The 24,719-nt window shown below is 35.6% G+C and overlaps 1 protein-coding gene across 2 annotated transcripts; it reads right to left on the bottom strand.

The window, feature by feature from the left end:
* Positions 1-1,241: 1,241 nt before the first annotated feature.
* LOC103705087 (villin-2-like) lies at positions 1,242-24,340 on the bottom strand. Of its 2 annotated transcripts, none has more exons than XM_008788689.5 (23): positions 24,012-24,340; positions 21,566-21,732; positions 21,312-21,411; positions 19,756-19,824; positions 19,433-19,669; positions 19,175-19,352; positions 18,940-19,072; positions 17,768-17,927; positions 17,541-17,697; positions 17,345-17,445; positions 17,073-17,231; positions 9,704-9,772; positions 9,550-9,618; positions 9,035-9,172; positions 7,291-7,419; positions 6,640-6,787; positions 6,483-6,493; positions 6,259-6,399; positions 6,062-6,187; positions 5,046-5,111; positions 3,630-3,891; positions 1,897-2,120; positions 1,242-1,764 (listed from the first exon to the last, which is right to left on the bottom strand). In XM_008788689.5, exons 2-23 carry the CDS (start codon positions 21,622-21,624, stop codon positions 1,651-1,653), a joined length of 2,850 nt encoding a protein of 949 aa, XP_008786911.4. In that variant the 5' UTR covers positions 21,625-21,732; positions 24,012-24,340; the 3' UTR covers positions 1,242-1,650. The 2 variants fall into 2 exon arrangements, with proteins under 2 accessions (XP_008786911.4, XP_089783274.1); XM_089927148.1 differs by having other exon boundaries at positions 21,566-21,726; positions 24,012-24,207.
* Between the last annotated feature and the right edge of the window lie 379 nt (positions 24,341-24,719).

The following is a 24,719-nucleotide window of genomic DNA, read 5'->3' as shown; positions in this document are numbered from 1 at the left end:
TACATATATTAGCATCAGAGTTTGCCAAAAATATGCATAATGAATTATTTGATCGTATCTAGATAAGATTAGTATTTTTAATATACCGTGCAGAAAAATTTTCATATATACCATCTTTTAAAGGGTTTTGACTCATTTGGGTTACGCATGTATTTCGGAAGACGAACAATGCGGTTTACTAGACCGCCTCCTTTGCAGCACATTATATCAGAGCTTTTTTATTGAAGGGCACTGTCCCCATTCTGCAGGGCTTAGCCCATATTTTGTAGACTGTTCGAGGCGTACGTGAGATGGTGGTTTACCAAAAAAAAGAAAAAAGAAAATTTTCTTGCCATGCGGCAAGAGGGGAGTGGTGCAATTGATGATAGAGTTGTCAAACAGTAGTGTAGTTGTATGCCTGATAAACTTTTTCTCCCACAAGCATTTTTCTTGCAACTTTTCCTGTAAGAAAAGTCCGCTTTACGTTCAGAAAGGCATCCTGATGCATCTTCCTCATAAGAAAAGCCCATTTTATGCTCAGAAATGGTAAAGGTACAATTACGTCTCTATTCTGAAATGAACACAACACAATTAGCTCATATATTCGCATCACAGTAATGGATATCTAGTGATGGATGCACATACAGCATTCTCGTAATACATACGGGGATAAAGATACAGAGTAACGGTCTAGTAAAGTTTAAAATAAACCATATATCCAAAGCAAAAGGCACAAATATTAAGTAGATTTTTCTTGTAGAACTCCTCGATCATAATAAAGTGCAATAGCTTTGATACATAGAAAGGATTATTTGTCAGTATGCAATGCACCTTAAATTACCATGTAAATTACATCCTTTCATTCATTATCATAAAATTACTAGTCTAGGCAAACATCAAAGAAATATTGTAAACGGAAAACATCTGTGGAGTTATTTTAAAACACAAAATTTTTCATGTCATACTCTTCATCTTTCTGCTCATTTGTCGATCCTTATATCCTGCTATGTAACCTGCATTCAAGATCATGAGAAAATTGAAACCAATAACTCATTTTCAGGTGCTTCAATGGTGTTCCATTCTTCGTTTGTTTATGTCAGGATGATCGGATGATGGCCAACCGATTAGCTAACATGATGGTAACTCCTTGAAAGGGGGACCTGCTCAGGTACCGCATTCTCTTATCAAAGCAAAGCAATGTAGATTTATTAGGACAGCTTCTACTTATGCCAAAACTTTCCTGCAGGGTTGCACTGTTCAAGGGAGAAAACTCTTGCAATTTATTGCACCTTTTCAACCTATGGTTAATAAATCAACAAAGTTGGAAAATGCCATATCCATCAGACCAGAATACATACGCATCTAAATCTTAAACAAATTAAGCAAACCCAAGAGATGGTAAGTGACCAAATAGACATGCTGGTACAAACGAAAGAATTGCCTACAACTCTGCAAAAACAACCCATGTAATAAGTTATAGTCATCGGCATAGAGCAAGCCACTTTAACCGAGCATACTGACCACATCTCAACCCAAAAACAGCAGCATGATAAAATAAGAACTTGAGAGCTGGAAACAGCAGTATGTTAACCACATCTCAACCCAAACATAGCGGCACGATAAAATATGAACTCGAGAGATGGAAAGAGCAGTATATCCATAGACACATGCTCAAAAAAGATCCACCTTCTTTTTCTGCATGTCTTGCTTCCACTTGGGCTGTTGGTAGAATGCCTCTTTTGTCATCCCAAAAATAGTTTGGAACTCATCATCAGATAGATAAGACTACAAAAAAATAGGTAAAAATGAGGAGGGGATAAACAGATGAACATAAATGAAGTACATTGTTTTAGAAACTGTCAGCAAAATCTAGGATAACAAGCTACTAAATAAATAGAGAAATGTTTAAGCATGAACCTCTCTTCGTTTGTAATCAATTCCTCTAATAGGGTTCGTGGACTTTGATTTTAGCTGTTCATAACTGAATATATGTTCACTTCCATCCTCATCTACTGGCGAATCCTCTTTCATCTCAGAATCGGCTCCATTTTCCTCTGATCTTCTTTCCTCCATGCTTTCTCCTGCTGAAATTTCTAGGGTATCCCCCATCTCAGTGCTTGTACAATCAGTCTTATCACTATCTGTAATCAATTAAAAGTAAAATTTTATTATCAACTCAGTAATTTAAATATAGTAAAGATAAGATCCATTTCTAATTCTCATCTAAAATGTGAGATTCATCGGCCTAAAATAAGACATTTATGCTATACTCTCACAGCCTCACAGGATTTAACTGACATCATCAATACCTGCAAAAACTGTGTCTAAATTCTCATAGAGGTTCATGTGATATTAATGCAATAGGAGCATTCATTCCTTGAATAGAAGTAGAATATGATGATAATAATGCAATATTCCAAATAAGGAAAATCTTTACAAAAATACTCTACAACTCTAGTTTCACCGATCAACTTATCTCCAAACCAAAACATACCCACAGGAGTGAATGTAGATTCAGGTCTGTCCTGGACCTATCAGAAATAGACTATACACAGTCAAATATCCATAACCATAGGTCAGTCTTGAATCTCAAATTTAGATTCCTTGGACAGCTCTAGGTCTGATTAAATTGAAAGGAAATCAAACACACCCCAAGCCAACACAGCCAAAAGAGGCCTTTGTAGTCAGAACATTCCACTGAAAGTCCCATCCACTCTAGAATATTACTTTGCATGCTTACTTCCTAATAGGTTTCACGTCACTCATCAGTTTAAGCATCTTTTACTGCTACTATAATTGTTAATACTAACAAGAACCGTATCTCAATTATATTTAGAATTGATATATCCAGAAATGGAAGAAAGAAGAGCTGATTCCTTTTATCTACTAATACCTAATACTGTTGATACTGATAATGTTGAGCACTTACACATCCTAGATTTCAAAAAGCTTATTTTCCTTGCTTCATAACCAGTACTTACCGGGTTTACAAAACTAAGATATAGACCATGAAATTCAGATCTAATAATATCATGAGTCCACCTCAACTGCACCAAACCTTAAATTATTCAAAAAGTCTAAAATTAAACCTAGCCCAACTTGTAGGATCCAGACCTCAGACCCAAGGCCAATTAAGTTGGTCCAGGCCATGACAGACAAAGACCCAAAAATTCATCTTTCACACAAGGATCCCACAGTTTTGGGGTCATGCATTATGTAAATAAACAACTTAGTAAATGTCGGTCTTTTGTTGTTCCAAGGGCAAATCAGGCTAAGAAAAAAGCAGGGCAGTCACTATGATTGTAAACAAAACTTTGTTCCAAATAATTTTCTAGGATGTTTGTGAAACATAACTAGATCCTTTGATTCAACTGGGCGAACAGAAGAGTAAGGGAGGGATCAAACAGGTTGCATGCAAAGCAACCCAAGATTTTCAGGACACAACAGTCATCTTTTAAATTGATTGCATTTTCCTGTAATAGTTGTAGATCTAAAATTCAACTTAACATCTCCCATGGATATCATCATTGGGCATCCAAACATCCCTTCATCTTGAAGAAAAAGAATTAGATATGTGAACTTCTTTTACTAACTCAAAAAGCATCACATCAAATTATAGAAAAGAAAATAATAAATAAATAAAACTCTACCAGCAACTGGTGGTTCTGGGGAGGGGCTTCTGCTCCTGAATCGATTAGTGATGCCTTCAGATTGTGCTGCCTTCTGTTCAGCAGTTAGAACAGTTGATAGTGCGGCAACTGCAGCTGCTCTCTGTGATCCCTGGCTTGAACGAGACGGTTTTGGAGCTGCAGCTTTCAGCATAGAAGGATTGAATGCAGAAGATAAGGCAGCCAATGCAGATGCCCTTTGTGTAGGTCCACCATGATTTGGAGAACTAGATCTGGCACTGGACTGCAGGATATAATAAACAGTAAATTATGATATTTAATAAAAAGATAAAACCTAGTAGCATCTACTCACTAGGTCTCAATGCACATTAACATATGTATTAGCATACATTTTCAATAGTTTATTTGTTGGGTGACAAGGGACATAGACATATTGAATGAGTACAAAAAGTTTGTGAAAACATATTTGAGAAAGCAAATGATAACTGCATCCACTATGACATGGAAATAATCAAGTTATCAATCACAATGAGCTTACCTAATAGTCAACTACAAAATCTTACCATTTCTCACTTTGTTATCAATGCAATATATCATGTTATGCAATTCCCTTCAATCATCTTAGTGGCAAATTATTGACTGTTAGGCTGCATTTGGAGGTTTTGCATTTTTTGATGTTATCCTTTACCTAAATTTGAGAATTTCAGCATTTTGAAAGTTGAGATCTTTTTATATGTTTAAGAAATTCAATTGCCACTAAATGCCCAGTATAAAACGATCATGACAGGTTACGTTTAAAGACATACAAAATCATGAAATGACATGATTTTGTGGTACATGCAGACATACCCTTAACATCAGTGAAAAGCATGGTCCGTAGCTCAAACTTTGAAGGAGAATGTTAGATAACAGAAGCTTAAAAGCAAGAGAAAAGCTATACAAACTGCAGCTTCAGCAAAAACATATGTGGAGTTGAAGAATGTAGTTAAAGTATGATTCAAAGATTCTCCAAAAATATCATTCTTTTACCTTTGATCAATCACAGAAGAATCAAAAGAACATTTTTGTTGTCTTCACTAGGTCCAGAACAATGCAGACGAAATGGACATGTTTGCTTAGCATTTGCATATGTCAAGCACAATTAAAGCAAAGCAAAGCTTTTATGAGCCAAATATCGGATTATTGAATAAATAAAAATGTTGAGGAGTGCATATGCAAGCATTAAGTTAAATATAGTAAACATGAGGTCATTTAGCTGATCCATCGTCAAACCAAAGAGGATAAAATTAAGTATATTGTACAAAGCTTATGTGTCTAAATAAGGATAAAGTGATAATTTTTTTTTGAAATGAGTATCAAAACTCTAGTGAATGACAGAAAGTTGCAAAACTTTCCATCTCTAGTTGAATAATAGTGACTGCCAAGACAAATGTTTACCTCAGAAGCATGGAAGACAGTGCCAAAAAGCAGTGATAGCTTCTTCTGAAAAGAATTTCCTTGAACCTGTTATTCATTTTACGGTAATCTTCATAAAAATCATAGGAACCATGCATATCCCAGAGAAAGAAAAAAAATGACTATATCATATGCACAGAATCAATATAAAAAAATGCTTTAAGAGGAACCATGCATATCCCAGAGAAAGAAAAAAAATGACTATATCATATGCACAGAATCAATATAAAAAAAATGCTTTAAGATGACTGTCATTAATGTATGGCTTCATCATGCATTACATATCTAATTGATACATAATCCATTCAATGGTTTAAGATAATCGATTCACTTATCTAAGAAATCTTTACTCATAGCAATTCTTTAGTATTTGGTCAAGTTACCAAAAATCTAATAAGTTCACTATTACAACAATAAATTTACAAATAAATTCATTGTTAGATCTAATAGAGATATTCTCAGGAGATTTTTTTTCTAAGGAAAAAAAAAAGAATGCATGGATCATGGAGATGCCAAGATATATATGATTCAGCACATTCCGTTTTCAGAAAACAATCTCAATCAAGACTGGATGGTTGTGATTTCATGGGCAGATCTTTTTTTTTTCCTAATTGAGTGCTTCCCTGCAACCCTAAGCTTTCCCTGTTAGAGCCTTTCCTTTTAAGATGGGTTTTCCTTTACTGCATGGGTAAATACAGTTGAATGTTACAGATGACCAACATTTACCCACAGTTTGCTTTCGGTATGTATTTGAGCTAATGCATGTATTTATGCATGTAAGTGCATCTTTGGTGGGAAGGCATGTGTGTGCATGTGTTCACACAATGGTTAAGATCATCCATTCACTCATCTAAGAAATCTTTAGTCATAGCAACTCTTTAGTATTTAGTCGAGTTACCAAAAATCTAATAAGTTCACTATTTTCAACAATGAATTTACACATAAACTGAACACTGAACCAAGAACCAAAAATAATGGCCTAAGGGTGCAGAACATACAATTGCCTTTGTTCCATCCCAGGAGAAATATGTAGTGAAGAAACATGGCTCGTTTCCTTCTGTAACTTTGTAGAGTGGTACATCTGGAGATAACCCTTCCAGGGCTGCTGCAAGCTCCATGTATTTCTGGAAAGTCTCTTCAATGAAGTTAAACAAAAGAACAAAATACTAAGAACAAGAAAAATAAAGTTTCCTACCTGACCAATTTCAAAAGCCTTCTGCTTTTCCTTAGGATCCACAGACTGACCAACCCAAACAAAGACCTCCGCATGAGTGTCGAGTATCAATATGTCCTCAGTCAACAGATCGTCTTGCGAGAAATTGTGTACTTCAGTAACCTGCAACGATGATTGCGGGGGGATTCAATAGAAACATTATAACTTTACACATCAAAAACCAGAGATAAGGCAAGTTATCTAACCTCTAATTTTCCTGAGAAATCATTGTGCATGCATGAGCGAAAAAGACAGAATCAGATTCAGGTATAATTTTTCATTCAGATAAAGTAGGACAAGATAGAATGTGAAGGAAAGTGAGATCATCATAAATTAGGTAACTAGTTTTGGATGAAAGCTAACCTTTGCTAAAGGAAAAGGTGTACAAGTGAGGATCTCTAACAGTATCCTGCGCGACCTTTTTAGTAGTAAAACTTTGCTTTCCACCAAGTGCAAACCAAAATGCAGAGCTCTCTGTACCCTCCTTGGCATGTTTCAGCGTAGCACCAGGCTGTAGCATTAATTAACTCCACAATTAGTTAGGGAATTGTTTCCCATAAAATGCAAGCAAATTTGATGTTTCAGAATGTGAAAGGCATCCCAGAAAACTATATAGTAACACACCTTAGGTAAATTTGTAAAACGGCTCATTTTTCTTTGTAGACTATATAGAAATCAAATTTCTCAATGTACACAATCTTTTGCAAATAAATTCCATATGAGAATAGCATCTTCTTCTTGATCATGCAATATATAAGATCCAAATGCATATTATGTTTCCATTCTTCATTGATATATGTTTTTAAAAAAATTATGATACAGCAAGATAAGGCTCGAATTTTATATCTTTATAATATTAATATATATTTATATCCCTCTGTTATATTTAGAAAAATCCTCTAAAACTTGCCACGACTCCATAAACATTATAAACATAATTTTGAATGTAGATTTAACATTTAGTTGATTGAGAAGAGAAAATACATGATAACAGAGAGAAATTCCAGAGCATACCTTTAAAAATTCTGCAACTTTTGCAGCCCACTGCTGCTGCTCAAAGGTACTAGAACTCCCATCCCAAATGAAAACAGAATTTCCAGATTGCAACAGGAAACAGTCAGTGGAGCTAAGAGATGTTGCTACCTGAACCATAGATATTAAATGACATTGATATTGACATCCACTTCAAAAAAATACCATAGTAAGATCCTTGGCTACAACATAAAAGCCAGAATAAAATGGCAACTTTATTTGAGCAAATCAGTAAACTGATGTATCTTGACACTACAACATGACATATTGACATGTAATACCCCAGGCGTTTGTTTAATAAAAAAAGTAAATTAATTATTTGGGGCTTAGTTAACAGATTGAATTAGGCTCAGTTTGAGACTAGCCACTAGCTAATAGTCTGGGTTAGGCCCATTGGTTGAGAGTCATTGCTAGATCCTTACAGTGTTCCTAATTATATTAGGATCAGTAAGTGTGCCTATTTGGTTTAATAGTATAGGAATCTTAATAATAATGGTCGAGTAGAATTTGTGTGTACAGGAATGTGACAACTTACTTAGTGGTTGTATTTCATGTTTCAAGTGGGACGTTTTAAAGTTGTTGGGTTTAGCTAATTGCCTTGGAAGCATTAGAAATTTAGAATTTAATTCTCTTGTACAATGTTATGAGTTGAGTGCTTGTGCATTGTACCCTTGTTGAGCGTTGTCCTAACCATACAAGGATTTTGTCAGTGGAGCTAGCTGTTTAGTAAGGCCCAATGATTGAGTTAGTTCAGCTGATGTAGGACTTAGATGTGATAACAAACATGTTCATGTTTTTTGAGAATTTATAACTAAAGTAGAAACGAAATTTTGTTTTCTACTTTTAGAAATAGGAAAAATGAAATTGATGCCAAATGCAATACTGGTGAAGTATACAGAAGAGGGAACCGCAAGGAAATCTTCTACATGGATGCACAATCAGAAACATGCCCAAATCATGTAAGCATCTATTTTTCTTCAGTAAAGACACAGAATATGAAACTACCAACTAATTATTTTTTCTTGGATTTCTATATGTTTGCTTGCATCTCTTTTAAATTGTTTTTTTTTTTCGGTGGGTGGGGGGGTGGGGATTGGGGGGAGTCGATAACTAACTATTTGCAGATTATCCCTGCAAAAAAAACTATTCACGGATTATAGGATCTGCTTTCCTCTTCAGTAATAGGGCACAACCTCATTAGCGTATGCACCTATTCTGTATCAATGTTTAAGTATTAACTAAAAAGAGAATATGAATTCTTCATTTCTTTTTTTGCATAATCATCTTCCTGGCCAGGGCAAGGAGAAAGCAGGAAAGCAACGATGCTAAGTAAGAGGAACCATAAGTTCACAAGAACCATGAAAAATAAACTTCTTACTCAGTGGGTTCAGCAATTGAATTTAAGTGAGTTCAATGTGAAAATTGAATTTATGTTTTAATGCTAGCAATGTCTAGGTACGGGTACTAGGATCAAAATGTCCAATGTGGAATCAAAATAACAACTTTCCAAAGTGGGTTCAGCAACCAAGGTAGAAGTTTCCCGCAGCTAAGATCACATCCACAGGGGTACATACTTCTTTGCGAAGAAAGCATGCATCAACAGCTGCTGACAATATTTTTCAGCTTGCAGTCTCCAAACTGCTCTCTTTCTAATAAGCATGGAAAGATTGTGGGGAATGCATCAGTGAACAAAGTAAACAGAAATAATAATAGAAAATTTACATACCGCCTCAACTTGTACTGCTTTATTGTTGTGCACTGATGTATCGGATACTCGAATAAGTGCAATACCATCAGAAGCGTATGTATCATCATTTACATTCTTGTCAGCAATTAACTTTTTGTACCCAGAACTGACTCCCCCCTACATCAAAAAAAATCAATGTTAGGAAAGATCAAGGTTTAAATTACCAATATCGGTATTGGTACCTTATTGGAATGGTATGGACCAATTCCGTACATTATCATACTGAGACATAGCATGTCTCCTTGTGCTGGGACAGAATAATGGAGATGAAACACCATGTGTTTGGTACATTACCAGTGCACCACTGTACTCGGTACCGGTAACTTACCGATATGATCTGATACAGCTGGTAAAGACTGGTACATGTATATGCTTAGATCCTTGAGACAGAGTTAATTAATAGTTTCCCTAGTCTTAGCAAGGCTATTATCACAAGCATGCATTTTAAAAGTTTGGTTTATTAATCTTATGATTGTCATGTCAGCAAATGGTACCTTCAAGATAACCATAGGTTGAAAAAGTGCAATAAACTGAGGTGGTTCTTTCCCTTGAACAATGTGACCCTGCAGGAAATCTTCTAGCATAAGTAGAAGCTCTATCCTAATAAAGCAACATTGCCTTGCTTAGAATGATAAGAGAATGCAGTACCTGAACAGGTCGCCCTTTCAAGGAGTTGCACATCGTGTTAGCTAATCGATTGGCCATCATCCAATCATCCTGACATAAGTAATACTCAATGATTATGAAGAATGGAAATGAGTTAATGGTTTCAATTTTCTCATGATCTTAATTCCAAGTTACATAGCACAAGATAAGGATCAACAAATGAACAGAAAGATGAAGAGTATGGCATAAAAAATGTTTGTTTAAAATAAGTCCACAGATGTTTTCTATAAGCATGAAACAGTTAACTATAACTAGAAGATTCTAGATTGACTACAGAATTAAGAGTCTCAAAAGCATAATGCTGCACTAAAACCAAGACAAATAGTATACCTGTCAAAATATGGATACATTGCAACCTGTATAGATATACAAAATGAATACTAGTATGAATACAAAAGGACAAAATAGCTATAACAAGAACCAACAAGCCTTATCCAGTTATCTGTGTTTGCTTGATAAATCCTTGACCAGCCATAGTACAACCTTTCATCCATTGTCTTAAATCTTCCCCTCCTTGTCCTAACCAAGGTCCGCCGTACCGGTCCGGATCGGCGTACCGGTGGCCGGCCGGACCGGTACGGTACCGGTCCGGACCACTTTCTTTCCCATCAAAAAAAAAAAAAAACCACAGCGAGGCGCTGTGGCCCCCCCCCCCCCCCCAAAAAAACACCGTACCGGTGCGAACCAGCCGGTTCGCACCGGTACGAGGCCGGTACCAAGCGGTACCGACCGGTACGGTCTCCGTACCGGCCGGTTCACAGAAGAAAACCGGAAATACCGGTTTTCATCTGTGTCCGGTACCGGTCAGGGACCGGACCGGTACGTACCGGCCCGTACCGGCCGGTACGGGCCGGTACGGCATTCCTTGGTCCTAACCCTTCAATACAAATGGGAACCTTCCCTTCACCAAGGCCTTTCCTCAGTTGCTGCTTCTATGCCTCTTCCTCTAGAGAACATATTCCTCATCTTATCATTCCTAATTTTACGATACATCCAACTCAACATTTACATCGATGCTACAACTCACTTGGTCATCTTTATTGCCAAACAAGTTTAAACCATATACAATTGAAAGCCATATTGTTGTTTAATAATTTTTTTTCCATATTAATTAAGTTGTCAAGGCATGAGTTAATCATTTTAGACCCCAGAACAATTCTCTACTTATTCACCTAAAAGCAAGGTTTTAAAACTTGGTTTTGGTTTTGGTTTCGACTTTTGATCCTCTAGGTAGAGTTTCAGTTTCGGCAATTCTACTCCGAGATTCAGAGTTTCAGTCAAAGAAAGGGAAAAATCAGAAAACAAGAAAAATTAAGAAAAGATGAAGAGACATTATTTCACAACATTTTATTTGTTGAGTAATTTAGAATCATAACTTATATAGTTTAGATAATTTCAGGTTGAAACTAAACTGTTTGAATGATTAATAAATTTTTAATATACTTTCCTTTCCTTTTTTACGATTTCCCTGCACTTTTCCCTACTTTTTTTAGTTTTCCATGTTTGCTCTATGCTTTAAATTTAACTAAAATTTTGCCTGAGTACACTTCATTATATTTCATTTTAACAACCATCTAAGAAAAAAAATCATCTAAGCATATTTAATTCTATTTCATTTTAATAACTCATCTAAGCAAGAGAAAAGAACCATCTGAGCATGTTTCATTATATTCCATTTTAACAATCCACTTAAAGAAGAAAAACCCATTTAAGCATATTTCATTCTTTTTTAATTGAATAGCTCCTCTAAGGAAGAGAAAATCCATAAAAATAAAACCTATTTTTCATTTTACTATTTTATTTTAATATATCATCACATTCTAAAAAAGAGTAAAAAACTCATTTTAGTAAGAAAAAGAATCACAGGAACACATAATGCTTTCTGGTTAGCAAAGGCAACTAAGATTGCATCTTGCCCACTATAATAACAAAGCGTAGCCCAAAATAACATAGGTTAGATCATTGGAGCCCTAGATAAATATGATATTGAATAATACAAACAAATTTTAGAAAACACCAGAAAACATCAAACATATATACCTGTTAAACGTATAAAAAAAAACCAGTTTCAATCAATTTTGGTCAAAACTGCTAAAACCAGACGAAACTGAAAATTTCGGCCAATTTGAAACCAATCTCGGCTAAAGCAAATCAGTTTCAGCCAAAACTTCAAGCCTTGTCTAAAAGGATAACACTAATAATATCAACTACCTTCATCTATCTATCCATTTTTTCTATAAGGTTGACTCATAGTAATAAAACTAATCACATTGTGGCATTTCTTGGCCATTGATTTTGGCTAGAACCTCAATTCTTATATCAATGTGCATTCCATATATCTCACTTAGTCTACTAATTTCTTGGCCCTTATACTCCAAGTGTTGCCTCAAGTTTCCAATTAAATAATATAAGCTTATTCCAGTATCATCAATCACCACTATGGTATATGCAGATAACATACAAATCTTATTGAATACCAACAGTAGGTTTCTCTATGATGATGGAACATAATGAACTTAGAGGTTAGAGCCCACCATGATTGGAAATTCACCTAGCTCTGCTCATGCATAAAAATCCCCAACAATTTCAATGTACCACTTATGCATTGCTTTCTTCCTCAATGCTCATCACAGTACCTCTCATATATTCTACTGTAAGAGCTTTCACTATTTTTGTTCTAAAAACCTTTCATTATTGACCATCCTAGCAAAAACTGGAAAAAGGCTTATCTCATTTTGCTTGATCTTTGTCCCATCACTCTCTCTGGAAACTTTAAGTGCAAGTCATCGAGTTTCATTCCTCCGTAGCTAGTACAATTTTCGAAATCAACTTTATTCTTAATGATAGTTGCCTTGATACCAATCATCTGTCATTTTCTTGACATTCAAAATCCAACCAAAAAAGCAAATTAATTGGATTAATACAACTTCCTGCATGATTTCCTAAAAGTCATATTGCTAGACATTTCATCATTTTGTGTTACCCTTCAGCAACCCTGTTAAGACTCATGGCCACTTCCATTTTTAACTTAAATGATGAAACATCTAGCAATCCCTCATTATGATACTTCCAGAATCTCTACTAGAGTCCCTAGTTAACAGTTTCTAAAAGCAACTCATCCATAATTTTTCTTCGATCTGATCCTACCTAACTTATAGTTCTGATCTTCTTCTAAAGCCAATCACAAACAATAAATCATCATAAGTTACATACTGGGACTTCTTTAAAAAAATAAATCATCATAAGTCACATACTTGGTCTTCCTTACTAGCATTTTGCTTCACTTTAGCATTTATCACATTTTATTTTTTCTTTCTGTTCCTTAAAAAAATGTTCTTTTCCTCCATTATCACTCAACATTTTATTACCAAACTTTTTTACATGCAGATCAAAATCTCTAGATGAGGTTTTCATCTTGGCCAAGATAGGTCTCTACTTACATTGGGCATTACTAAAGGAAGAAAAATTATATCTTGGTCTGTTCTCTCTGCTGATATATACTGATATACCTTGATATATCAGCCAATATGATACCAAAATGTCAACCAATGTTTCCCAATCAAGATTTTACCATCTTAAACTACTATTCAATAAGTTCAAATCAGGTTCTAGAAGTAGTAACTGACTCGAGTTTACTATGTAGGCTGAGATTTTTGATATCTCAGTTGCTATAATATCTTCTGAAATTCCAGTATATCTTGTTCCTTTCCCGCTTTTTGTAAGTCTTCATTTCAACTGAGATAAACCGAGATCTTGGTCCATCAGAGTATCAGTCATCCACCAAATGGTCAAGCATTCCAATCTTAAACTTCCAGCCTCCAGACTCTGAGAATACTAGCAACTCAATTAATACAAGTTGTGATCTAATCTCACAACCCATTTGAATTAATTTTCATGTTCAACTTTCTTCTTTAACATATGTTTCTAAAAGATGTTCCATTTCACCATCTAAGCTCCACAACCTTGTCTTTGGGCATTTTATAGTTTTATTTCCTTTCTTTATAACTTCTAACTGTAAACCGAGAACAACTAGCCTATGTTGTGTGGTCAATTTTTGTCTTAGTATATCTTTCTATGGTCTTTATTTTTTCTTTCAAAAAGTATCTGATGACCCAAAGATTGATTTAAAGATTGATTTTGATGATCACAAAACCTTGAAGTATAATCACTAATATTTGTGTTGCAAGAAGAAAGATATTTATTTTGCAAGAAACATAACAAGTTGAAAGAATAGAAGAAGGCCTCCAAAGCTCTCAAGAAAAGTTGGAAGAAACCTATACTTCATTGGCCCAAGTTTCAAGTTCAAATGATTCAAGTTAGAGGAGCAAATTCAAAGAAAGATTCAAAAGAATAGTCCTCGAGTCGACTCCTGGAAGTTTAGAGTCCACTTTGGCACTCTGGAGTTTCAAGAAACAGTGCTCGAGTCGACTCCGATACTCTATGAGTCCACTCCGACTGAGAACAAACAAAAAGACAGAGAGTTGATTTTCAGCGCTACAGTGCTCGAGTCGACTCCTACTTCAGCGCTACAGTGCTCGAGTCGACTCCTATTTCAGTGCTACAGTGCTCGAGTCGACTCCTACTTTAACGCTATAGTGCGGAGTCGACTCCCAGCTACAGTGCCGACAGACTACTATTCACAAATCGACTCCTGTTTCAGCCGAGTCGACTCCTACTTCAGCCGAGTCGACTCCAGCACGCTGAGAAGCGTAACGGCTAGTTTTTTCTTGACTCCAACGGCTCTATTTTTGTCTCTAACGGCTAGATTTTTGTTCCCAAGCCATCCAAAGCTATAAAATCAAGAAAAGAGCTAGGGAAGAAGTTATGGAAGTGGGAGAGAACACTTAGGAAAGAGATCTCAAAGAAAAATCTCCCAAAAGCACAAAAGGGCCATTCAAAGCAAAATAGAGAGAAGAAGAGCATCCGAGTGAATCCCAAAGCTTCCTCTCCAACTGTGTGCTGCCTCAGTGATCCTTTACCTCGTGCCAAATCAGAAGAGGGTCAAGTAAAGAAGAAGCCGAGTTCCTTCATCTACAAATTTGTTTGAGGGCTTCTTCTCTTTACTCTACTTGTTTACATTGCTATATTTGCTTGTTTAAGAAGCTCGTATTTGTTTTAAACTCTTGTTCTAATATCTTGTAACTTGATTCAATCAAGGGATTGAATCAAGGGGTTAAGGTTTGTTGGTGAGCCAAGTATAAAACCAACATTGTAAGGTTGTGGTTGGTGAGCCTTTGGGAAAACTAACTGGGTTGATTGTGAACCCGGAAAACAATCGTTGTAAGGTTGTGGTTGGTGAGCCTTTGGGAAAACCAACTGGGTTGGATTGTAAGCCCGTGAAAACAATCGGATTGGTTCTAGTCGGTGAGCCTGTGAAAACCGACCGAGTTCGTTGTGATCTCGTGAAAACAACAAGTTAGGTTGTGAGCTTGTAAAACAACGGCTGTAATCTGAGGGATTATAGTGAAATTCCCAAGAAGTCTTGGGGAGTGAATGTAGGTGCTGGGGTGCACCGAACCACTATACATCTTTGTGTTTGTGATGCCTTATCTCTTGTGTTTCATGCCTTACATTCATACTTGATTGTGTAATATCTCTAGCTTTGTTTCCTATTGATTTATAAGTGATTGTTTAGAACTTGCTTAACTTCCACTCCATCCTTACCATTCTCATAGACTATAATTGCTCTAGCTTAATCTTCCACTACTTTACGTGTAATCGCCTAGAACTTAAGTAAATAACATCTTATTATTCCGCTGCATTCAATTCAAAGTAAAAATTAGGAAACATAATTTTTTAGAAAATCCAATTCACCCCCCCTCTTGGGTTGTCACCTTGGGCAACAGTATCTATGTCACAGTTGACCTACTTCGCAAAGTAATTAAATGCTTGATTCTCTTCTTAAGAAATATTCTTTATTACTATTCCATAAGACAGTGCAAACTCAAATTTTGAATCTCTCTTGTGTCCCTATCACTCAACCTGTCTCCCTTATATACCATTTGATATACTATCATACATCTTCCTACATGACCACTTAAGTCACTATCTATACCACTTGCAATGTTCATCCGTTCCTCCTAAAATTGCTTTTTTCTTCTTCAAACCTGCTTGTGCTGCTTAAACACCAATAAATCCTGAAATTCAACTTAATGACTACCGATCTATGACCTTCCTCAAACTGATTCATTATGACGGTCAAGAGAAATAAATATCATGACTTTCAAAAACTTCTTTGTAAAATGTCATTGTAGTCATCTGTATCTTTACATTTCGTGACTCTTGCTGAAGAAAGTGCACAAAAATTGTCTAGCTGCACTGACAAGATGAGTTGCATCCTGGATCTGTATATACACTATCAAGAATTATATTTCAGAATGAATATACATGAAGCTTAGGAAGGAGATCTCTGTTTTAGTGTTCTTGCATTCGTCGTTCCAAGTAGCATAACATAACTCCAGGAAAAAAGTAGCATTACCAAAAAAAAAAACAAAGAATAAAAGGCTCTTCAACATTTCTCAAGCAGATTAAGGACCCTAAGAAAAAGATGTTTTTAACCCTTGGAAGCAAGGTAACTCTTAATCAAACCACTTTTAGTTTATTGCATTCCTACATAACCAAAAAATCTAAAGACCTATTGTAAGCATAGTTTGGGAAGAGATTTCACTAGATTGTCGAACATGTGGTTCAGTCAACTAATTAAGGGGTTACAATGACAGGAATAATTATCGTTTGACAATGCACGATCAAGGTTGAGAGCCTTCTATTTAAAGATCATTTTAAAATCTGGGATGGATAAAATTTCGGTATTCAATGGATAAGTGGGGCAAAGAGATGGGCCTATCCTAGTATGGTTTCTATTGCTAACCTGCAGATCATGAACCAATTACAAGCAGATCTTAATTATTAGCTGATATTTACCATTAAATTTTCGTTGGATTAAGTTTGCTTCACATATGGTGTAGGCAAGGCTTAAGGAGATGGTTCTGTTGGAAGAGGATTTTGCAAAGCAAATATTATGAAGAATTATACAAAAAATGTTATTTTGATTAACAAAAAAAGAAATTGTATTTTAACAAAACAGAAGAGTTGTTTGATCATTTTTACTGAATGATATCCAAATACTTCATAGCACCATCATTCTTTAGATTGCTGATGATTTCACAAGCAACAACCTCAACATTATCTATTGCAAATAATCTGAATGTCAACAGATCACAACTCTGCAACACCTTTACTCATCATGTTTTGCTTATACAACAATCGTTGTAAGTTGTAACATTGAGTAGTATATCAATCATTAACATAAAATCTCATTTTAAGCAACTAAATTACATATAGAATCATTTACCTGAACACTGTCCTTTCCCAGCCAACAAGCTAAAAAGTATTCTTCTTTCTTCTCGCTTGAATGATATGTATAAAGAACAATATAACAATCTCCACTGTAGAATTTACCGATTTCTTCCTTAGGAACTGGGGTCTTGGCATTTCCATTGATTCGCCACACCTGAGAGAATCATAATTATGCTTTCTGATATGATACTTTTAATAAATTGGCCTGTAAACATTATATACCCTCAAATTAAGATCATCACAAACAACAAAAACTGTTAACCAAACCTCAATTTTTCCAGCCCCTTCAAGCAAAGGTGGGACTTCCTCATTAACTGGAGCACCTTTTGCCATGCCCTTTACATCAACACCCTGTTGCTTCAGCAAAGCTAACAAAACACCAGAGAGATTTTCTCAAGTCAACAAGGATATTTCAGTAACTCGTATTCCGGATTAGCTCACATGTGAAGAAATCAACAATTACCTGCTACCTTTCCTCTTCCATCCTCACCACCAGATGCTGCTGTTCCGGTACTAGCTGGCCAAGATTCAAAGTAGGACTTAAATGAACGTGTCTCAAAACCTTGAATAACTTGAGTTATGCGTGTCACCTTTGGCCTATTTTGATTAATGACAAATTCCTGAAGAGTTGGGCCAGTAAGTACACTCACTAGAATGGTCACCAAGAAGATAATGATGTCAGGTCCCTACCTCAGCAGCTTTGCTGGCAGCTTTTCTATCCTCCACTTGTGTGACCCGACCAACCCATACGAATACCTCAGCCCCACAATCCATTAAATAGCATTTGTTATTTTCTAGCATGGCTTTGGAAAGTGCACTTTCTTCTAGCTTCAACTGGTCATCATTAATACTGCAGAAAAAAGAAATTTGGCATGGCATCATGATACATGAAACTAATTTTATCTTTTCATAATAAAGTTAGGAGAAAAATTTATATTTAAGAATTGAGAAGTAACACAAACAGAGACTTATAAGCAAAAATCTCTGCCTAATAATGCATTCACATGCATTTGCAGACTTTGTGGCTCCAAAAACAATAGCTGTTTTCCTTTCTGTCATCCAGTTGACGGGTCCTGAGCAAAGACTGGAATGACTAGATTTATTTTTGAAAATTTATGATCTGTGTGGATGCATATGAAATAAAGTTCACATTTCAAACTATATTGAAGCATTATCCAATATTTTCAATTTTTCATTGAAAGGGTCAAGACAAAAGAAATAGCAAATCCTAGAAGTTAGCTTCAAAGTTGAAACTAAGTTGTTTTTTTTTCATAATTCGAGCTGGAACAATGACAGAATGGTTTAGACAGCTGAATTGTCTAGGCCAGCTGCTTCTCTCTATCATTTTGCTAGTTAAAAACAAGTATATGTTCATTCTTCTAGCCCCAGCCTACAGCTGTTAGTATGAAGTGTAGGGCATGAATTGTGGCAATATTCAATGAGCAACCCGCAGCCTTAATCCAAAATACTGCACTGAAGATATGTATATGAGCTATATAATACAGTCCATATGTAAAATGCACAACATCCACTATAATTCCTTTTGAAACAAAGACAGACCATGAACGACATCTATTTTACATTCAGCAACCAACCACTCCAACTCCAGGAGCCAAGTATTTATTTGCTTCCACACAAATGCAAGAAAAGAATGTTGAGACATGTGCTAGGATTTAAGTCATGCTATTAGGTAAATCATATTAAAATAGATCAACGGGCAGTCTAAGCAGTTTAGTTGTTACAACTATGACATTTACCTCAAATAACTACATGCATAATCTAGCCTACAGCGAACAGAATATCATGTTGTTGATATATAACAGTTTCCTTTTACATTCATTACCACAGATTTAAATAGATACCTATAAAGCTTGCCAGGAGTAGATTCCAGAGCATGGTCATCCTCAGAAACAGTTTTCTTGCCAATTGGTGCAAAGCCACCAAATAGGACCCAAAATTCACCAGAATCAGACTCTGCCTGGAGCTTTCCATCATCTGACATCATCAGAGTCAATTTTTAGATGAATAAAAAGGGCTTCAAGACATAGGCACACATGCAAACCACAGATAGGTTTCTAAAAGGATGAGTACTCTCACCAATAATTGCAACATCACACTTTCCCTCATGGTATTTATCCTTCAGATATTGTATTACTTCTAAAGCTTTAGCTCTTTCTTGAATATTAGAATTAGCACCATTGAATTGAAATATTTTGTTTTCAGTGTCCAAGATAAACACATCATCATGGTTTAGTGAAGAGCGAGCAAATGGAACCTGCACAAAAGTCATGAATTAGTATTTCTTTCGACAACACCAGTTTCAATATTAAAATTCATAAAAGTACAAGCCCCTACCTGCTTCAATCTAACAACCCGTTTTCCTCTACAGGTATAGAGACGTGTTTCGAACTTTTCCTCTTCAGGCTTTTTGAATCCAGAAGCAACACCTCCCTCTAGTGGAATAATGCATGGTTTGAAGTACGACAAAAACTTGTCGGATTCATGACCCTGGAGTTCCCTATGCTGAACTGCACGGCCTCCAAGGGCTGCATCAAGTTCAACAGTCTTGATAGCAGCAGTTCCAGCTTCATCCTAAAATGATTCATGAGATAAATCAGTTGGACATTATAGTGAAACAAGTTTCTGCAGCTGATATTAACAAGTTTAATGAAGTGTACTTGGCTAGTGTCTTTTCCAAGCCAAAAGTGAATGTCATATAGATAGGCACCTCCTTTTCCAGCAGTTGTCTGCAGCAAGTAATGCTTCTAGTTAAGTGTAAAAAAGACATAAAAATCATCTTTTATTTCAAGGCATCAAAAGTAGCACATGAACATCTTAAGAGGTGGCATAAGAGATCAGAAACAAATTTGATGTCCTGATATATAAAAAATCAAGCATGCAAACAAAGCACAATGGAACAAAAAGAAGATTACTTTCCCTCTTGAAAATAATGCTCCTTTCTGTCGCACTTTGATTGCATGCTTGTTTTTTGTATTAACAGAAAAGTAATTGACAAAAAGAAATTGCATCATGTTGTGCTTTTCTCTAAAATCCTAACTTTTAGGCCATTCTATGTGGTAAAAGAGAAATTGACAAAAGGAATTGCAACAGGAAAACACACAGATACCCTGATTATTTTCTCCATGACCTCAGTTCAAAGCATACAAGCAAAAATCCAAAATTTCTTTTTTCATCTTCTCTTTTTTCTTCCATTGAATTTTCTTTACTTTTTTCCTTTTTTCCTTTTTTCCTGGAAGTCAAACAGAGCTTCAAGGGACTCCATATGATTCTCTCCCATTAATATTTCACTTCTTTTTAATAGAAATAATGATGCATATGGATAGAACCAGAACAAAGATGATTATATCTGCACTATATACAATTTAAACAAATACATATACATCCAACCTTTTCTTCATGAGTTTCAATTTCAAAATTCCACTAATTCCCAGCTCTTTCAAACAGTCGCATCTTTCAGTATAGCCCCATGCATTCGACAATTTAATGAAGCAATTCAAGCATAGACTTGAGCATGAACTTTTCAAGCGACATATTCTAAGTAATTCAGATTATGCAAGATCTTGATCATAATAGCCAGTTTTGCTAAAAAAATTGACTAATAAAACCAAAGGATTACACATGGCTCAAATTATAAAAAACAAATAAAAGTGAAGAAAAGAAAGTCAAAAAAATATAAGCCTTTTCAAAGAGATTAGGACCTCTAGTAGTCACAACAATGAGTAGTTAGCTTCTTTTCATAAAAGTTTTTACTTTAATATTCCAAAAGTAGGGTTACAAATTCATTTTAGTCAAGAATCCTAATTAGAGATCTACTAATTAGGTAGATCTTGATAAAACATCCATGACAAACCACTGCATTACAAAATATGAGACCCCGGAAAAGATAAATTAACTCTTATTCATCCATTAAAAAAAACTATCACTGAAAACAGGGAATCAAATGCTAATCTCAAGTTGAAGGAAATCCAATTAAATGCATAAGATGATAAAAAGTTATAACAAATAAAAACCAGAATAGACACTCCCAGAAAAGCACTGAATGTACTTTCAATTTTACATATAAACCAATCTGCAGATGTAATAATTCTAGATTAGGATGCAAAAATTTTGTTCCCTAAAGATATTGGGACTAGAATTCCTTTATCCAAAACAATGTAAGAGTCCCCTGGTGGGAGGAAAATCTAAGAAGCAAGAAATGTGATATCTTGATTACCTGTAAAACAATATAAGAGTCTCCTGAGTAGAATTTTCCGTAATCAGCTTTCGACAGAGGAACTGGCTGAAAGTTCTCGATCCGCCAGATCTCTGTCCCCCTATGTTATGTTAAGAAATGGTATAGGATATTCAACAGCATGCCACTTTAAATGCTACTGTTATAACAGTAGCTAGAATCTTTTCATAGGTAAAAAATTAGCAAATAGAGGAAAGAAAAGTAAAGGCATCCAATAGAATTTAGTATAAGGATACACTTTTTGGCCAACTCCCTGAAATGCAGGATCAAGATTTTTTGTAGAGCTAGCCATCATGCAGTAACTTTCACTAACCCTTCTCAGGAAACCAAAAGTAGAAAAGCCGCCTTCACAGACTCAATAAGCTACACTAATAGGATCACTCATTTACTAAACCACCTGTCACTGCCAGCAACAAGACATTAATAATATAAAATTGATAAAAAATGGTCAAGAATCATGCACGGTTTTAACTAAAAAGATGACAATATGATAGCTAAGAGCAACCAAATTAGAAGATATTAGTAAGTCTTACTCTTTCGAAAAAGAAAAGAAAAGGTGAAAGATGTGTCACTAAGCAAGAACACCTAAAATAATACCCTATATGCAAAATGATCAAAAATAAAATTACAACTTAGCAGCCATATTATTTCTGAGAGATTAGAACTCATTAAAATAACATAGACTAAAACTAATAAAGATGTAACAGTGTCAATCCATATTGCATGTTGCCAAATGAAGATCTACTGCATCATATAACTATGGTTAAGCACTGATTCAACAATGCAAAGATACACTATAATGCAGGCTGATATAGTCAAATCTTTTTTAGATTACATGTCATTCAAGCCATTTCAGTTCTAGTTTTTTCCCCTCTTCAAATCCTTCAAGACTTCAACAACTTCTATTTATTTTTTTTTTCAAAAAAAAAGTCTAGTCATGCTGTACTAGATTGTGTCTTGACCTTTTTCATTGGTAAATGCACATGTCCAGAAACTACTGTATCCATGATCTGCATGAAATTTTGGTTTGGCTGATGATCCTCATATTATGGTATGGTTTATGCTCCTAAGTTTACTTGGATGGGTTAATTTTCATCTCTAAGTGTTGAAAATGTGCTCACTACTACTAAAAGCAATAAAAACAGACTACATGAAATGGGGTAAATCTTTTCTGTAGCTCATAATTGTCATTCTAATTATGTATCTACTGAAAAGATTGTGCAAGTTAAGCTGTAACTTCAATAACACACCAGGCTCTGACGAGCCTAGGCATAACTCTTTGTTCTACTGCAAATGGGTACTAAAGAGAAATTACATTAAATTGGTCAATGTTATGCAGCATATAAACTCACGGTGGAATATAAATTTGGCCAGCACTCAATCTGAATGCTTGTTTAGGGGGTATGAGGGATGAAAAAGACACTCACAAACAGTGCTGGCCCAAATGACTCCTCTAAAAGAACAGGTTCCTCAGAGATAGACTCCTCTAACGGTAATTATTGCATAAGTCTCAACTACCTAGATAGGGATCCTAAACATTTTATGGTTTCAAATAAAAAATGAAATATGCATATGAAATACTCTCAACCTAATGGAACTGGTCATGGGATACTCTCAACCTAATGGAACTGGTCATGTTAAACACGATCCCAAAGATGGGACCTTCTCATGGGAGGTAGAAGAAGGTAATCTAAAAATGGGGGTTCTTACATATCACCCATGATAAAAGAATGATGATCATAATTTAATGCCATGATGATATTTTTGCAACTTGTAAAGGCTCACAAGTACAAGCAAGGTACCACACGAAGAGTGAGTAATATCTTCAACACCAAGTATATGCCCTGATGTCAAAATCCAGACTTGAAAAGTGAAAGTACTACAGAGAATGGGATAGTATAGCACACTTTTATGTCTATATAATCTATATATAGCATTTAAGGTTTTCATAATATAATTCTTCTATGTTATCTTCAAAAATTGTAGGAAAACATAATAACGTAATGCAAGTTGATTCCCTCTGCCGATCGCTCCTCAAAATTTTCTAATCTTCAACATATCAGAAATCGAGATGATAGAACCCGATATACCGATCATAAAGCATAGAAGTAAACCTTTCAAATAATAACAAAAAAAACATAGAAGTCAGCCTCAAAAGCCACCCAAGAAGAAAAGTTAATGGCACATATCCATTCTCCGCTCCCTTAAAGTCCAAGATGCCACCTTTTTCTTAAACCAAATCAATCCAATAACTTGCATCGATCCTATGTAGCATAATTCAGTCAGGATCATGTCACAAAACCAATAATCAACACAAAACTCCGGAATCCCAGAGCAGATCCCAACAGCAAAGATGGTACAAAAAAAAATAAAAAATCTAATAATAAAACTTCCACTTCTACTGTTCTACACCTGATCCACATAAAATTAAATCAAACAAACACTTCCATTAAACGAAAGCCAGAAATCGAGGGATTTAACGCTCGGATCAGAATGAACACATATAACAACATATGGGATCTGAGAGAGAGAGAGAGAGTGTGTGTGTGAGTGCGAGAGAGAGAGAGAGAGAGAGAGAGAGAGCAGAATCTGACTGAAAATCGGGCACGAGAATCGATCTATATGAATCGACAAAGGAAAAGCAATGGAATCCATGGAGAATTTATCAGAGGGGATCGGTACCTCAGAAGAAGATCCGAGAGCGACGTCGGAGAAGGATGGGGGCCGGAGAAAAGGTGGTGGAAATGGGAGGTAAGGAATAGAAGTAACGAGGCCTCGAAAGGTGGCGATGATTTCTCTCTCTTTGTTTCGCCCCGCCCATCGCCTCTCCGTTTTTTTAGCCTTCCCAAAATTTAACTTTTTTTAAAAAAATTTGGTTGTATGGAATGGGAGTAGGATTCGATTTTTTTTAAGCAATAAAAAATAATAATTCAGAAATGGTTAGAGAGAGAAAGCGAGGGGGAACGAAGAGGGTCGAGAAGGGAGGAAAAGATCCGGTCAGCGTCGGACCCACACCGACCGACCATCGGATTAGATTAAATTGGAAGGACGTCATTGGGTCATGGCCAACAATAACGACGCCTTCAAGAATCTGCCATCTTTTTTTTTTTTAACTTGTTCAACAAGAGGGCTCCCAATCCCATAGACCTTGATTCTGTGCGGTGTACACGCCTTACATGAACGGCTATGATTCCATCACAGGACCCACTAAAAGAATATGAAGATGTGAGAAAACAAGGTTTTGTTTTTGTGTTCCAACGGTGCAGTGGGATCATGGCATGCAAGAAAAAGAAACGGTAGGATGCATGTAATTTTTTTAAAATTATTTTACATAAATATCTCTTTAAATATTAAATTTTACATTAATATTCTCTCAAATTAATATTTACA

This window comes from Phoenix dactylifera, chromosome 14, assembly GCF_051530095.1.
Source record: "Phoenix dactylifera cultivar Ajwa chromosome 14, Ajwa_hap1_PhDact_Kaust_v1.1, whole genome shotgun sequence".
Classification (NCBI taxonomy): domain Eukaryota; kingdom Viridiplantae; phylum Streptophyta; class Magnoliopsida; order Arecales; family Arecaceae; genus Phoenix; species Phoenix dactylifera.
The sequence above is the reverse complement of the archived record's forward strand: the minus strand, read 5'-3'. Positions and strand labels throughout refer to the sequence as shown.